This window comes from Schistocerca americana, chromosome 2, assembly GCF_021461395.2.
Source record: "Schistocerca americana isolate TAMUIC-IGC-003095 chromosome 2, iqSchAmer2.1, whole genome shotgun sequence".
NCBI lineage: Eukaryota > Metazoa > Arthropoda > Insecta > Orthoptera > Acrididae > Schistocerca > Schistocerca americana.
The window spans coordinates 636,458,033-636,473,137 of NC_060120.1; the positions used below are offsets into that span (position 1 = coordinate 636,458,033).

General features: G+C 40.7%; 1 protein-coding gene across 4 annotated transcripts in view; it reads right to left on the reverse strand.

Annotated features, from left to right (window-relative positions):
• The window catches only part of LOC124596547 (alanine--tRNA ligase, cytoplasmic), a 186,340-nt gene that overhangs the window by 144,561 nt on the left and 26,674 nt on the right, over window positions 1-15,105 (reverse strand). For all 4 annotated transcript variants that reach the window (XM_047135725.1, XM_047135726.1, XM_047135728.1 and 1 more), the window contains exon 4: window positions 3,312-3,457. In XM_047135725.1, coding sequence (XP_046991681.1) covers window positions 3,312-3,457 — 146 coding nt within the window. The remainder of the gene's footprint in view (window positions 1-3,311; window positions 3,458-15,105) is intronic.

Here is a 15,105-nt window from a genome sequence, read left to right on the forward strand (position 1 = left end):
TGCCAGTCTCACACCCATCCCAAACACTGCCAGCACTGAAATTCAAACCAAAGACTCAAATCTGGTCCTGCACTTTAGCCGGCAGGAGCAGTGGACCTTTGCAGATATACAGAAGCAGCAGAGACAGCGAATCTTCACACTGCTAGTGGGCAATGGGCAAACAGCATGTCACCAAAATCAGCTGTGGCTTTGTCTGGAGGATCAACTACCAACACCCCCATGTGCACCTGTATCACGTCAGCAGCAATCACACCCAAGCACTCCAACTTTTCCAATAATCATTCCAGCCAATGGACCCCCTCTGGTCCTTTGTCATGCCCTGCACACACCCAAACACACAGAGCACTCATCAGCTGATTTTTCAGCTCTTTATAGGATCTTCCTCAGTTGGAGCCAAGAGAAGGCCTACCACAGGAAGTGTAACCAGAAGGTAAGCTGGTGCCACTGTGGCACATTCACATCCACACCTTCTGGGAGCCAGACATCAAAACATATCCTACCCTGGAGCTAGAGTGGTTGACACCCACCACTGAGCTGCGGCACTTCCAACCAGGTCAGAGCCACCTTCATGAAGGCCACTTCCAGCTCAACAGTTGCAGCCCCGGTGCTGGAGGGATCAGCACCAGCCACAGACTTGCAGCACTTCTGACCAAAGTGGAGCCACCTTCACAAATGCCATTTCCTGTGTAACTCCCCAGTTCCCGCCAACAAGGGGGAATGATGTTGCATTGGGTGTTTACCATGATATTGGATGGCAATGTGTGGTCTGATCAGGAGCTACAACTTGCTATTATTTAATCGTGCTCATCTTATTATTTCTGCATACTTGCTAATATCTTATGATTGAACTTCTTTTCTCGAATTGCTGCAGTTTGTCTTGGAAATTAGGAGCAGAAATCCAACATCCATTCTTGAAATAAGTACCATGCTTCTCATAAACATTATATCATATACTGTGCTCTTGTTTACAATGACCATTGAGTCCAAAACCGCTTCATTAATAAGGACTGTGTGCAAAATATGTTCTGTCTTAGTCCACAGATTCTAACTGAGTGATTATGTAACAAGTTTTTTCTTGTTCCTGTGAAGTCACAGGCAATGTCACAGCTGCTCTTCCTCCATGGGTCGCATCATATCTCTAAGGCAGGGCAAGTGATACGCAATAAACTGCCCAACCATGGGGTACTACAACAATGGTGTGACGTTTATCATCATACCGGCTTGCAGACATGCTGCATCTATCCATTTCATAATATACGTGCATAAATAAAACGTACATCCAAATGGTACAGTATACTAATTCATCACAAAATTAAACTTTTTTTAGAGACAATCAGTACTCTCTGGTTCTGAAAATGCTCGTGCAATGCTTCACTTAACCAAAGTGATATGTTACACTACAGGAATTTCTGGCAACATTGGATTCAGCACAGCCCAATGCCTAAGACATTACATTCCTAAAGGAAACTCAGGAACAGACAGATCTGGAGCATCGCAGCAGCCATCCCAACTGTCGTCTCCCCAAGCCAAGAGGAATGTGGTAACACACCCATATTGCAAGCATTCACAGGCCAGAGCCTCCACCACGACACGTGTCTTCCACATGAAGTACAGACTAATTGAGTTGCCATCGCTGGTAAGGGAACTGCCAGACGGAGACTGGATGTCGCCTCCACTTCTGCAAGGCGGCCAAGTGAGCCATCATTAACATATCACCCACACCTTCATTAAGTTCATTATGGGGCCAGCCACCAGCCAGCGGCACCATCAACCTGGGGACTGAGGTCTGCACACGACGGCACCTATCAATGCCATCACAGTTCACCGAGACACCAATCACTGACAGAACAAGGAGCAGAGGCCAGTTAATCCATTCTGGCTTGCAATTTTATGATAATTACCAGGATTCTGCTCTCGTGAATTGGATTTTGCTACAATACTAGATACTGCTTTCAGCTGTGCTATTTCAGACTTGCGGTGCAAATGCCTGTGCTGGATTGTAAAGTTTTGTGTCGTCATTAAACTGTTTGACTGTTGTGAGTACTTTTCTTGTGTGCTTGGTTACCACATAGCTATCTTTGAATAAAAGAGGGAAGCCGTGTCACCGAGGTTCAACACCACAGTGCATTAATGCAGCTATACATTCTAGAATATATTTTGCTAGTAGGTCAGGAATCGTCAAACGTTAATTATGTTGCACTACAGTTCCATTGATTGGAAGAAAGGCATATAAAAGCAAAAGGAATCACAATTATAATATTTTGGTGTATCATCTCAAAATGAGAGAAAGGGAGGGGAGGGAGGGAGGGAGGGAGGGAGGGAGGGAGGGAGGGAGGGAGGGGGGGAGGAGGGAGAGAGAGAGAGAGAGAGAGAGAGAGAGAGAGAGAGAGAGAGAGATGGTAGCTCACATAGAACAAGCACAAGCTAAGATAGTGGAAGGATGGGAAAGCAAACTGGCTGTGTACTTTTCAAGAAAATCGCCCCAGCATTTTGTTTAACTGATTAAGGAAATGGCAGAAATCCTAAAGTTGGAAGACAAACAAATATTTGATCTCTGCTCTTTACAAATACAGATCCAGTGCACCAGTAGCAGGATACGCAAGCATAAATTTACTTTTTGTACTAGTTTACATTAAGCCTCACTTTTCTACACATACAAATTGGCATTCCTGTTATACAATGGACTGATGATACACAACAGGGCATTACACAACAAATGCATTACTGGAGGTGTAGTATGTGATGAACTTCAAAACTCTTAAAAAACTTCGTATTTCCATGTGAAAACCTCTGGTTATTTTTACAGTTATCACACATTTTGGTTTTCATACACCACTTAAATAAAATCAAAATCACGAAGTTCAGGAAAGTTCTTCATGAAGAAGGACAAATGTGGCACTTTAAGCCTAAGAGTTATAAATGTTGAATTATAGCGCAATAACAGTGTGTTTTGTTACCACATGCAGTCTTTATTTTCTAGGCGTAATGAGCTTCAAAAAATATTCATGCACATTTTAATATATTACTGTTGCTCCTGCTGCTATCTGCCAGTCAATGACTTTTTTTTCAGTAGGTATGATTGTGTTTTGGTCTTATCAGCCAATTTCCTATTTGCTCACAATTTTATACAAAGATTTTCTTTCTTATCAATAGAAAATTAGATCACAGTGGGAACTTTTAATTAATTTGTTGACCACAAGTCTCTCTCTGCAATAGTACCCAACGTGAACACTGACTCTGTCCAACACTGCACAGATGTTTCTACTAACAAAACTTTTAAAATTATTGTTTCTTGCATTCAAACACGTTACCCCAAATTTATCCAAATCTGTCGACAGTCCTCATCTGGTGCCAATCCAGCTGCTGTATCTCCTCCAAAATATGTAACATACAAACGATCTGCTGGTAGATTGTAGACAGTGGTTAACAGCTCCCACGCCCACGTGCAGATTTCTTTCTGAAACATAGTGCATGTAAAATTGGTGTATTGAATGCCGATGATTCAAAAGAATTATTTCTATTAAAATGTCAAAAAATACATGTATCTTAACTTACAGTAAAGGTTAAAATTTTGTTTATAAATAGTGTTGACTTTGTTAATAGTGTTCTGGGTTAAATGTCATATCTGTCATGTACACAATTTATATTTAGGCTGTTTTCCAATTAGTTTCAACTAATATTCATTCTTTCTTCGTACACAGCAGCACTCACTCATCAGAGATGAAAAGACACAGAAAATTTAATTTCCATATACACAATTCAGTGTTTCAAACATTTTGCCAATAGAACTGATTGTGGGAGACACAGCTGAATGCAAGTTTCAGTTCATTTTATACTTCATTAGAAGGTTTAAGAAAACATATTAACATCTGGAATCACCCGAACTGATTTTCGTAGCATTGTGTGATGGAATTCAAAGTTTTAACTCGATATCAGTTTATATTTGATCTACAGAATCTTCTATTTTGTATAATCCACTTCACAGGTCAACCCTCACATTAACATGACAAACGTTTTGGCAGATTTTCTAATCATAATGTTGAATATGCTTATAATGAGGATGTTCTTCAGATTTCTCTTGAGACATTATTTTTATAACAAGTACAAAATTTATACAAAAAGTAAAACATCATAATAATTTCAACTGTTAATACTGTGCCAGTGAAAATGTACAAAACCAATATAAACCTGTTTTGAGATTAATTTCATTATACAGATTGTGCCATAGAAGGGGAACATTGGTAATCAGACTCAAAGTTTCACATTTCCTGGAATTTTGTTCAAGCCAAGTGAGTCAGGTCAACAGTACAGCATACTTGAGACAGATGATGTACTTACATGACAAGTAAACTGAAAGAAATTGCCACGATCTCTCAATGGAAAAATTCTTACAACTATTTTGTTTTAATTATAAGCAATATTCAACAACTTTAACGTCCCAGTCAGACACTTTTTACATATTTGAATCAAATACAAATAAATGAAGACTTAACATTTTCAGTTTTTTCATCCATTATTAGAATTACTTCATAGAAGTTACCTATACACCATATGTAGCCAAAGGGACTAACTTCAATAGAAACCTGCACACAGTGTACAGTATTAATATGAACTATAATCATATACTGTTAATTGCATCAAAGGGAAACTTGATAAGACTGAAGCACTAACTTATGAGGCAGAAGCTTGTCAGTACTTAGCTTCAGCAGGTGAAATGTATAGTACTGTCGACACACACACACACACACACACACACACACACCTAAAGGGGACACACTAAATAGCTTTCAGAACTAACAGTTCATTCATTTGGGAAAAGGGAGCGATACGTTTGGGACACTTAAAAAGAAGGGCAGGTCACTTGGTCTCCAGCCAGTGTGTGTGTGTGTGTGTGTGTGTGTGTGTGTGTGTGTGTGCGCGCGCCTTTAGCTACTGTTTCATTGTTGGAGTTTCCCATAGTTCCACGTAGATAGTTTAAGTGTTTAACTTGTAAGACATTGCCACACTTGGTTGTGAGTGATGCCAGGTTTCAGCTCTTTGAGGCTATGTATTGTCTCTTCTCATAAGAGATTCTGAGTCTGATCTTGATGGCAGTCTCGAAACTTCTTAATGGTGTGGCTTGCTTCTTCAGGAGTCCAGGTAACTATTGCTAGATCATAAAAAAAGCAAAGGACTTAATGTCTACTTGTTTATATTTTGTTCTAATATTTATTCCAGGTATTTTTTTCTCTAAAATGTCTGATATTGAGTACTAGGTTGAACAGGAGTGGAGACAGTCTATTACCCTATCGTTCTTCAGTTCAAATTTGAAAATGATCAAAGATTTTGCCCATAATTTTATTGCACAGAATATGTCTGACAAGATGTTTGATTAACACACTTCTTTTGTTATCCACACCGTATTCACAAAGTATATTAAACAGGTGATGCAACCAACATTCTTCTCAAGGGACACTATTGAGAAAAGTTAGAAAATCAGCATTTGAAGCTGACTGCAGAATGATCTTACTACCAACATACATTTCACTTACGGACCATGGACACAAATGAACAGTCTTTTTTCCCTTGTTCTATTTGTGAGTGGAACAGAAAGGAAAATGACTAGTAATGGTACAACGTACCCTCTGCACACACCATACAGAGGCTTGCAGAGTTTGTTTGTAGATAGAGATGTAGATGTCAATGCAAGTGAGGGAGAAGGTATTGAGATTCTGGGGGAATTTGGATAGTATGTACTCACCCTCTGTCCAGATCACGAAGATGTCTTCAATGAACCTGAACCATTTGAAGGGTTTGAGATTCTGGGTGGTTAGGACAGATTTCTCTACATGCTCATGAATAGGTTGGCATAGGCTGGTGCCATGCATGGGCCCATTGCTGTGTCACGGATTTGTTTCTAGGTGGGCCCTCAAAATGGACATAATTGTGGGTGAGGATACAGTTGGATATGGTGACCAGCATGAACGCTGTAGGTCTGGAGTCAGCTGGGTGCTGGGAAAGATAGTGCTGAATAGCAGCAATGCCATGGGCATTACGGATGTTAGGATAGAGGGAGGTGACATCAACAGTGACGAGCAAGGTGCCAGGTGGTAAAGGAACTGGAACTGTGGGAAGTTGGTGGAGGAAATGGTTGGTGTCTTTTATACAGTTAGGTAAGTTATGGCGTGGCAAAACAAGCGCTGTATCATTTGAGAGAGACAGTGGTGAGTGAGTGTGCCAGGAGTTACCTCAGTTCACTGCTACTAGTGCCATGTCGTCATAACGTACCTGTGTGTAGCATGTAAGTGATGCACCATAATCTAAGAATGAAATTAAAAATTGAAGTAGCTTTTCCAAGCTTTGTCAACATATGCTTCAGTACATTAATGTTATAAATGCTATAGCTCAGAATGATCAGATGAAAAATTTCACTAAGTACATTGTTTTCAGTAAAAAACAAGTGGCACTAAATAATAAAGCTAGAAAGCCAAAAATTGTTCAGAATGTGCATACGTATGTCACAATTAACTGTTGTAAGTCTCAACGTGACCAGAGCAAAATTTTGATCAAAATCAACATTTTTACAAGATACTGAAGGCACTAAATATTAGATTCAGAAATATGAAAATTCGTATGAAGCTTCAGATTGATATAAAAACATTAACTATGTGACCCTATTAAGCTACCTTTAATAGTTTTCAAGTAATTTACTGAAAACTACATTTGGGACAAAATGTCCTTATTTGTAATAGATTAAGTATCATTTATATTAATGATAGAAAGTTTGGATTACATGCATTAATTAATAAATCTTTAACAAGTTTCAAGACTTTGATGTAAATAACAATCAATACATAGTCTCCATTCTAAAAATTGTAGCTGGCAAAGTTTAAATAGAGTCGAGCTACAGCTTTTCCTGTAATTAAAGCCAACGTAACTCCATTCATACAAAAAATAAGAAGATTCTAGATTGATACAAAACAATGTTATAAAATAGTGTGTGTCTAAGAAAGCGGCCATTTAGATGCTGCTATATGGGCATAGAACACATAACGGCATATGTTCCGTTCGACTGTCTGCTGTGCTCATATTAAATATGGCCTGAGAGGCAGTGACATTCACTTCACACCCAGCTATCAATCAGTCCATGTCAGTCAAACGGCGGCATACGTGCTGCCTTTGATGACATCACAGCCAGTCTGCAACTAAATGCATGTTTTCGGTACAAATAGGAAATGAGTTTTCGAGGACTATCCTGGATCGCTTAGATTTCACAGAAGTAATTGTTTGTGTGCCGCCCCTAATATTAACAACACTGAGTGACAAGTGGTGAGATTATTTTCCACTTTTGAGGCAAGCAATTAACTTTGACGATTAGAAGTCAAGGCAAAAAGCCATTTAACTGGAACTACCTGTAGAGGTCGCCTCTGGACTGCTCATATGATAGAGACATCATCATCATCATCATCATCATCATCATCATCTTCTTCTTCTTCTTCTTCTTCTTCTTCTTCTTCGTTATTACTATTACTATTATTATCGTGATTATTACTATGTTTGTGCATGTGAACTTTTACTGAATACATTAGCCGGTTAGAATGCAAATCTTTTATTTATGAATATCATAGTGCCTGATCCCGCTGAGTAAACAGAGAGTAAAAACCTTTCTTTCAGTGAGTACAAGAAGAATGTGAACTGAAGACTGAAAACTATGGTCAGTATGTTCTCCATTGATATCTGGCTGACCACAAAAATAGTTTTCAGGCTGCCATAAAAGATAGCAAAACTTTATAATATTTTATTATATTCCACCTGCCATCCCACTATGGCTAACACGCTGAAGGCGTTGGTCCACAAGAGTAGGGATGCTCTCAGTATGGCACAGCAATCGGTCACAGTGGGGCATCCTGTGTGGTTGGGTTTATGGAGTTCAAGAAGCATGCACAAGATAAGTGTGTGGGGAGTGGTAGGGATGAGGAGAAAGAGTCAGGAGAAAATTTCTGGGATGGGCCTAAGAGTTTAACAAGGGACTGGAGACTCTATTGGATTTCTGGAATGGGGGTCAGTGTGGCACGGTTTATGGATGGATGTATCTGACTGCTGGAGGAGTCCCTCCCCCAAGCAATCCTCGTGTATATTTTCTGTGCTCTCCTGTGCTACACATACTTGTTGAATCTCAACCTTACCAACCTCCACCCCCCTCCCTCTTCCATTACTGCAACACGCATGTATTAAGCTCTCCAAACCCAATTACATCTGCTGTTCCCTCTGCCCAGACATAGTGACCCACTAACCAGCATCCCACTATTATTGTATTTTGATTTATTTTCTCTTAAATCTTACTGTGTTTTTATGTGTTTTTGCCATTCACTATTGGGCCTACTTCCTAAGGTTTGACTATTTTCTACCCGCGTCCTTAATCCATTCTGTCCTCGAGTTTTTTGCATGTGATTTTGTGTGCTTCAATGAGTTATTCCCACGTATTTTACTTAGTTTTATGCATTTTTTCCACTATGGGTTTTTGCTGCTTCTATCTGCACCAATACAGATAACCCCTAGCCATAACCCAGTCCCGCATACTGTTCCTGAATTGTTGCCTAGCTCTGGACTCCCTCACCCCCCTCCGCCAAATGGCCTGTCCATCAAAGTACCAATCTCTATGCTCATCACCACTTCAAAGAAATCTCATATTTGTATGCCTCTTACTTCTGCCTTGACTTCCACTATCCTCCATCTCTGCAAGAGCCTAGAAACCTCTCACACATCCCCTAATAGCCAACAAACATGGAATTACAAACTTACTACACGTACCACACCCTCAGAAACTCCCCACCACAACCATAGAAAACCCAAAACCTTAACAGACCAGAAACATAGTTGTCAGCCTATCCTCCAAAAACTCTAGTCCCAAGGAAGTGTCAGTCCTTTCCAAGTCCTTTCATTTTGCTCTATTCCCAAATTCAATCATACTGGACTTGTTAAAGACATTTTCTCCTTCTCCCAGTTCCTACAGTGGAAGAACTTTTTCACCACCAAACCTAACCATCACACTCAAACAACAACCAATAATGAACCCTGCCTTACTCAGTTCATTTCTTCATCCAACCATAGTCCACCCCAACTACCCTCTAATACCCCTTTAACATCCCACTAATTTCTAACCTCAGACCTTGCCACACCATCATTACTTAAATCCCGCAACATTGAAACCAATCTTACATCCACAAAAAGAACCACAATCCACCACATAAAAACTGATCCTGACCTAATAATCCTACCTGCCATAAAGGTTCCATCACTGTGGTTTTGATCTGCAGGGATTATCCGGCAGAAGGACTCCACCAGGTGTCACATTCGTTTACCTACTAATCCTGCCACAGTGACCCCATTCCAGAACAACAGGAACTCCAGTCTCTCCTAAAATCCTCAAGTTTATCCCAGAAACTGTTCCCTGAGAAAATCTTTCTTCTCACCCCTGTTACTCCCCCACACTCATACCTTATACATGTTTCCCAGAGTCCATAAAACCAACCACACAGGAGACACCACTGTGGCTGATTACTGTGCCCCACTGAGAGAATAATCTTTACTCTCGTGGACCAAAACTTTCAGCCTACTACCCACAACCTAGCCTCCTATATAACAGAAAGCAACCATTTCCTCCACCAACTGTCCACAGTTCGTCTTCCTTACTACACAGCAACCTGCTTGCCACTGTCTATGCCACCTACCTCTACACTAACATCCCCAATCCCCATGGCCTTGCTGTTAGTAAATACTACCTTACCCCTAACTGCAAACCTACAGCCTCATTCCTGGTCACCATGACCAACTATATCCTCATGCACAATTACTTCTCCTTTGAAGGCATCACCTACAAACAAATCTGTGGTACATCAATGGGCTTGAGAATGACCCCATCCTATGCCAACCTGTTCATGGGCCATGCAGAGGTATCCTTCCTAACCACCCAGAATCCTAAACTCCTCACCTGGTCCAGATTCACTGATGACATCATGAAGTTGACCGAGGATGAGGACATACTATCCAATTCCTCCAGATATGCAATGCCTTCTCCCCCACTCATTTCACCTGATTCTTCCTCAATCTAACAAGCCACCTTCCTTGATGTTCATCTCCACCTTAAGGATTGCTAAATCTGTACCTCTGTCTGTACCAAACCTACCAACCACCAGCAATACCTCCACTTCAACAGTTATCACTCATCCCATCCCATCCCATCCCATCCCATCCCAAAAAGTCCCTTTCACAGGGCCCAGCCACTGGTGGTCATCATATCTGCAGTGACAAGCAGTCTCTCACCAAATGTAACAATGAGGCAATCACAGACCAAAACTACCCAAGCAACCTTGTATAGAAATGACTGAGAACCACCCAGAACTGCAGCATCCGAATCACAATCGCTGCCAGCGTTTTGACTATCTCTCATCATTGTCTGAAATGAGCAATATTGTTCCCATTGTCCTTCCCACACCTCCCACAGTGGTAGGCCACAGCCCACCAAACCTACGCAATGTCCTTGACTATCCTTACTCCACCACTACCCCCAACCCCCAGCCTCATGCCTCATATCCCCGCAACAGACATATGCGAGACCTGTCCCGTAAATACTGCCCCCTCCTACTCCTCCTCCTCCGTCAGTCTGGTCACAGGCATCTTTTATCCCATTGAAGGCAGGGCTACCTGTGAAAGCAGTCACGTTATCTACAAACTAAGCTACAATCACTGTGCTGCTTTTAGATGTGCATGATGACTAAAAATCTATCTGTTCACATAAATGACCATGGACAATCTGTGGACAAGAGACATCCGGACCACCCATTTGCTAAAGTTCCTGCCAAACACAATGTGTTTCATTTCAATGACAGCCTTCACCTTCACAGTCTTGATCCTTTCTACCAACATCAACTTTTCTGAACTGTGAAATATATGTTGTATTCCTATAATCCCCTGGCCTCAACCTTGACTAATCCTACTGCACTCACTCATTTCCTAATAGACAGTCAGTCTGTATTTTTTGTGCATACTAAGTTGTTATTAATTGTTCTTGCTTTTTCTAAAAGTGTTGCTAGTGCCTAACTTTTGTGTATGTCCTCTTTGTAATTTGAGCATGTTTTACATGTTTTGTTTATCCTATGTTCACTGCTGTGGCAGGTTGGCTTTCTAGCAGTCCCCCTTCCTATGTTGCTGGTTATCCAGATTTGCAATAAGCCTGTTTTCAGAATGCCACGACATTTCATTTCATAGAATAGTCGGACAGTCTGTCAGAATCAGTCCCATATCAAAGGAATAAAGGTTTCTTTGTTGGTGCTCCCGGGTAAGGAAATCTCACGAGAGATGCATACCAAGTCTTAAGGCTCTCCCCTACAAGCCTTGAAGCCAACAACTAAGGCATTCATTCAGCTGCATTTCCCCACACTATGGCTGCATATTCTAGCACTGGTCGGATCAGTGCTAGATACAGCATGGTGCCACAGTGTGGAGGAAGTGTTAACTCAGGATTTAGTAAGGGGTAAAGTGCGTTCAGACGGCAACATGCTTTACCCCAAACTTCCGATTGTGTGACCCCAGAAAAGGTGCCTGACAAGGGTTACCCCGAGATACTGCACTGTGCACGAACATGGGATGGTGTGTTTCATGATCCACACAGGCTCAAGATCCAACAGCACTCTGCACCACGTAATTACAACAGCCTGACTCTTTGCAATGTTCAGTTTCAAACACCACTGCCTGGCCCAGGTCTCTAAAACAACACCTGCCACCTGCAGACAGTGACACAGAATTCCGACTTTCAGGCAGCGGGCATAGAGTGCGGTGTTGTCCATGTGTAAAGGCTAACAAAATTGTCTCCGTCCTTGGGATGTCAGATGTGTACAAGGAGTACAGCAGGGGACCAAGGACAGACCACTTGAACACTCCTGCTTGTATAAGCCTTGCTGTTGAAATGCTGTTTCCGGTGTGGTTATTAAGCATGCGGTCATGCAGGAGACATCCAGGAGTATCACCCCTGAGTACTCCTGACACTTCAAGGCTCTCATTGCATCCTCCACAAGCTGCAGTAGCTACTGTTGTGTGTTGTGGCCACACCAAAACTGCTCTGGTGGTATCAACTCTTCTCTGTCAATGTGCTCAATACGATCACTAGCTTAGAGCATGCTGCTCTGCTGGCATAGACTGTATGGACTGCACAGATTTTATTGTGTTTCTCTCTAACTGAATTTGTTGAATTTGTATGTTTTCACACCCACTGCTTATGTGTAAATCTACACACTGTGAAAGTGTTTAGTGACTCGTTACATGGCAGCCTTTGCATAATTAAAATGTTCCAACGAATTAATGTCATTTCATACACATGAAAACACACATCCCTCATCTCAAATGGATATTTCTGTGTATGGAACTGCATTTAAACATGGTATCAATTTTGTCATTAGTAATGATTAGTTTGCGTAGTAATCACACCAAAAATAATTTTAAAAACATATTTTAGACCTGCTGAAAAATTAATTTATTAATCATCTGTTTCTCTTCAATGCAATTCAGACAAAGCTGATTCATTCTGGTGCGTGTTATAGATTTCTTTGATTTAGTTCACAAACTGCACACCTTTTACGCCTTCCACGCTAATTAAGGCCATAGAAACATGGTCTTTTCTGAACGTACTTCTGACCAAAACACTATTCTACTTTCATAATGAAGTATTTCATAAAACTTTTCATCTTCTATATCACCTGCACAGGGGGTGAATTCCCAAAAACAACGAAAAACACATTTTTTTTATTTCTAACCGAGAAGTCAAAAATCAAGTTCCCTAGATGCAGCTTTAAAAATGGTTTAGTAATTCTTTAATAATGATTTATTTTCAACAAAAACTTTCGCGCACTATTTCACCCCATTACAGGTCGAATTTCCAAAAATGCTGAAGCACTTTTTTTTATTTATTTCTGACTGAAGAACCAAATACCAATTTTTGTAGTTCTAACTTTAATGTTGCCTTAATAGTGACATATTTTCAAAAAAAACCTTTCATCCACTTAGTGGAGGAATGTCGAATAAACAAAAAAGCTCCTTCTTAAACAATACCTCCAGTATAAGATCAACATCCCTCCGAATTTCCATGCTTAAATTAGGTTTGGGCTGGGCAAAGATGAGTCCGTGAATTAGTCAGCACATTTCCTTTTATATATATAGAGATAATACTTAGGTAGTCAAGCAGCTTTATCAAATTTAGGAATTTGCCAGTCCTCAAACTGGGATTGAAAACTTCAGTAATGGTCTTACGGTGCAAAGTGGGAATTGCTGGAGCATGGCAGACACCACTTGGTCACAACCTCCAGCCTTCCTGAGGTTCAAGGTGCAAAGTTGAAGTCCTACTTTGTCTTCACTTGTTAGTTTGATGTTATCACCCGCTGCCACATCTGTGAAAAAAATGGGTAGCTTTGTTGCATAGTTCAAGTATACTGGTCATAAATTTTATCCTCTACTGATTGGGAGTTGTCGGCGAATTTGTCAGACAAGACATGGGCTTTGACATCAGGTTCACAGATAAGTTCTCTGCCAAATTTAATGGGAGGAATTGGCTGCCCTTTCCCTAGGAACTGCTTTGTAACTTTCTAGAGAGCCATTGTCAGTAGGTAATGTGGCCACCCTTCCTGCCGCCTCTATTTCAGTGGTTTTCCACTGTCACCTTAATCTCATGCCATACTGTTTAAGGTTCAATTGTAGTGAACAGTGGTAGCAGCACTATGTGGTGTTTTAGGGAGGTCTTAATACAGACAGAGGGACCTCCTTCTGCAGTTAGCATATCTTTATGACGCAAGTGAAATTTGCCACTTGCACTCTGACACTGTACTTAAGGAAAGTATCCTGGTTGAGGCAAATATCAACTGTCTTGTCTCGTAGGAATTGCCCAAACTCACCAGCCTGTGGACATATGCTGCACATGTTCTATGTGCATATTGTTAACTGATGTATTTGAGCATTATCCATGGTGTTTCTTGTTTACCTATTGGTTACCGTATTTACTTGAATTTAAGCCGCACTTGAATCGAAGCCGCACTCGAATCTAAGCCGCGCCTGAAAAATGAGACTCGAAATAAAGAAAAAAAAAATTCCCGAATCTGAGCCGCATGTGAAATTTGAGACTCGAAATTCAAGGGGAGAGAAAAGTTTTAGGCCGCACCTCCAAATCGAAACGAAGTTGGTCCATTGTAATATGAGACACAATTTAGGTCAAATGAATGACGATACAGCTACAGTAGTTTGGTTCGAATCTTAAGCTTAGCAGTTAAGCTTTACCAGGTAGCCATTGTTATGTGTCAGGCGCTCCACCCGTATTTATACGGGTACCCTTCCTTTTTCACGTGCTTCGTCTGGTTTGAATCGATTGCTTATATTTCTTTGATCTGTAAGTGCCGTTCTCACTGTTATGGGTGTTTACGTCACTCTAGGTGAAAATGCATTATTGTACTGTGTCATGCATTGTTTGTCGCATTCTGATGATGTGTGTTTACAGCCTGTCACCGCTCGCGGCATGGCTTGCTTTTGTACGCGCTACCGCCACTTACAATTTTTAAAAAAAGAAGAGAGGAATCGTCTCATTAGCAAAACAATGGCAAGAGACTGCTATTTGTTGTTACTTGCACTGCTGCTTTCTTTGATAATGATCACCAAGAACCAAATAATAGACTGCGTATGATAGAACACATTCTGAACGAGAGTTAGGCGAAAATTTTTCTCCGTTTGAAAATCTTTGCGGCCGCTTCTTTAGTACATCAAATTCTGCACAGAAATTAGAGTCATCTTAGATTTAAAAATCTAGTCAGTTGCCGTGCTTCATTTCTGACTGTATCACTATTAGGCATAAGAACAATACGAATATAAACATGACACGATATGTATATTCTTCCTCGTTCGCTGTTGTCTCACTCTAGTTCCGTAGTTTATTAGGCAGGCAGGATTTAAATGAGTTAGCAGCAAACACGAAAGAATACATGGCAAAACGTTTATATTATTATTATTTTTATGGTGAAGAGAATACTGCATGTGATTCACATTTCATCAGGTTCCTATTAGCAACCATCTCTTCTCACAGGTAGGAAAAAA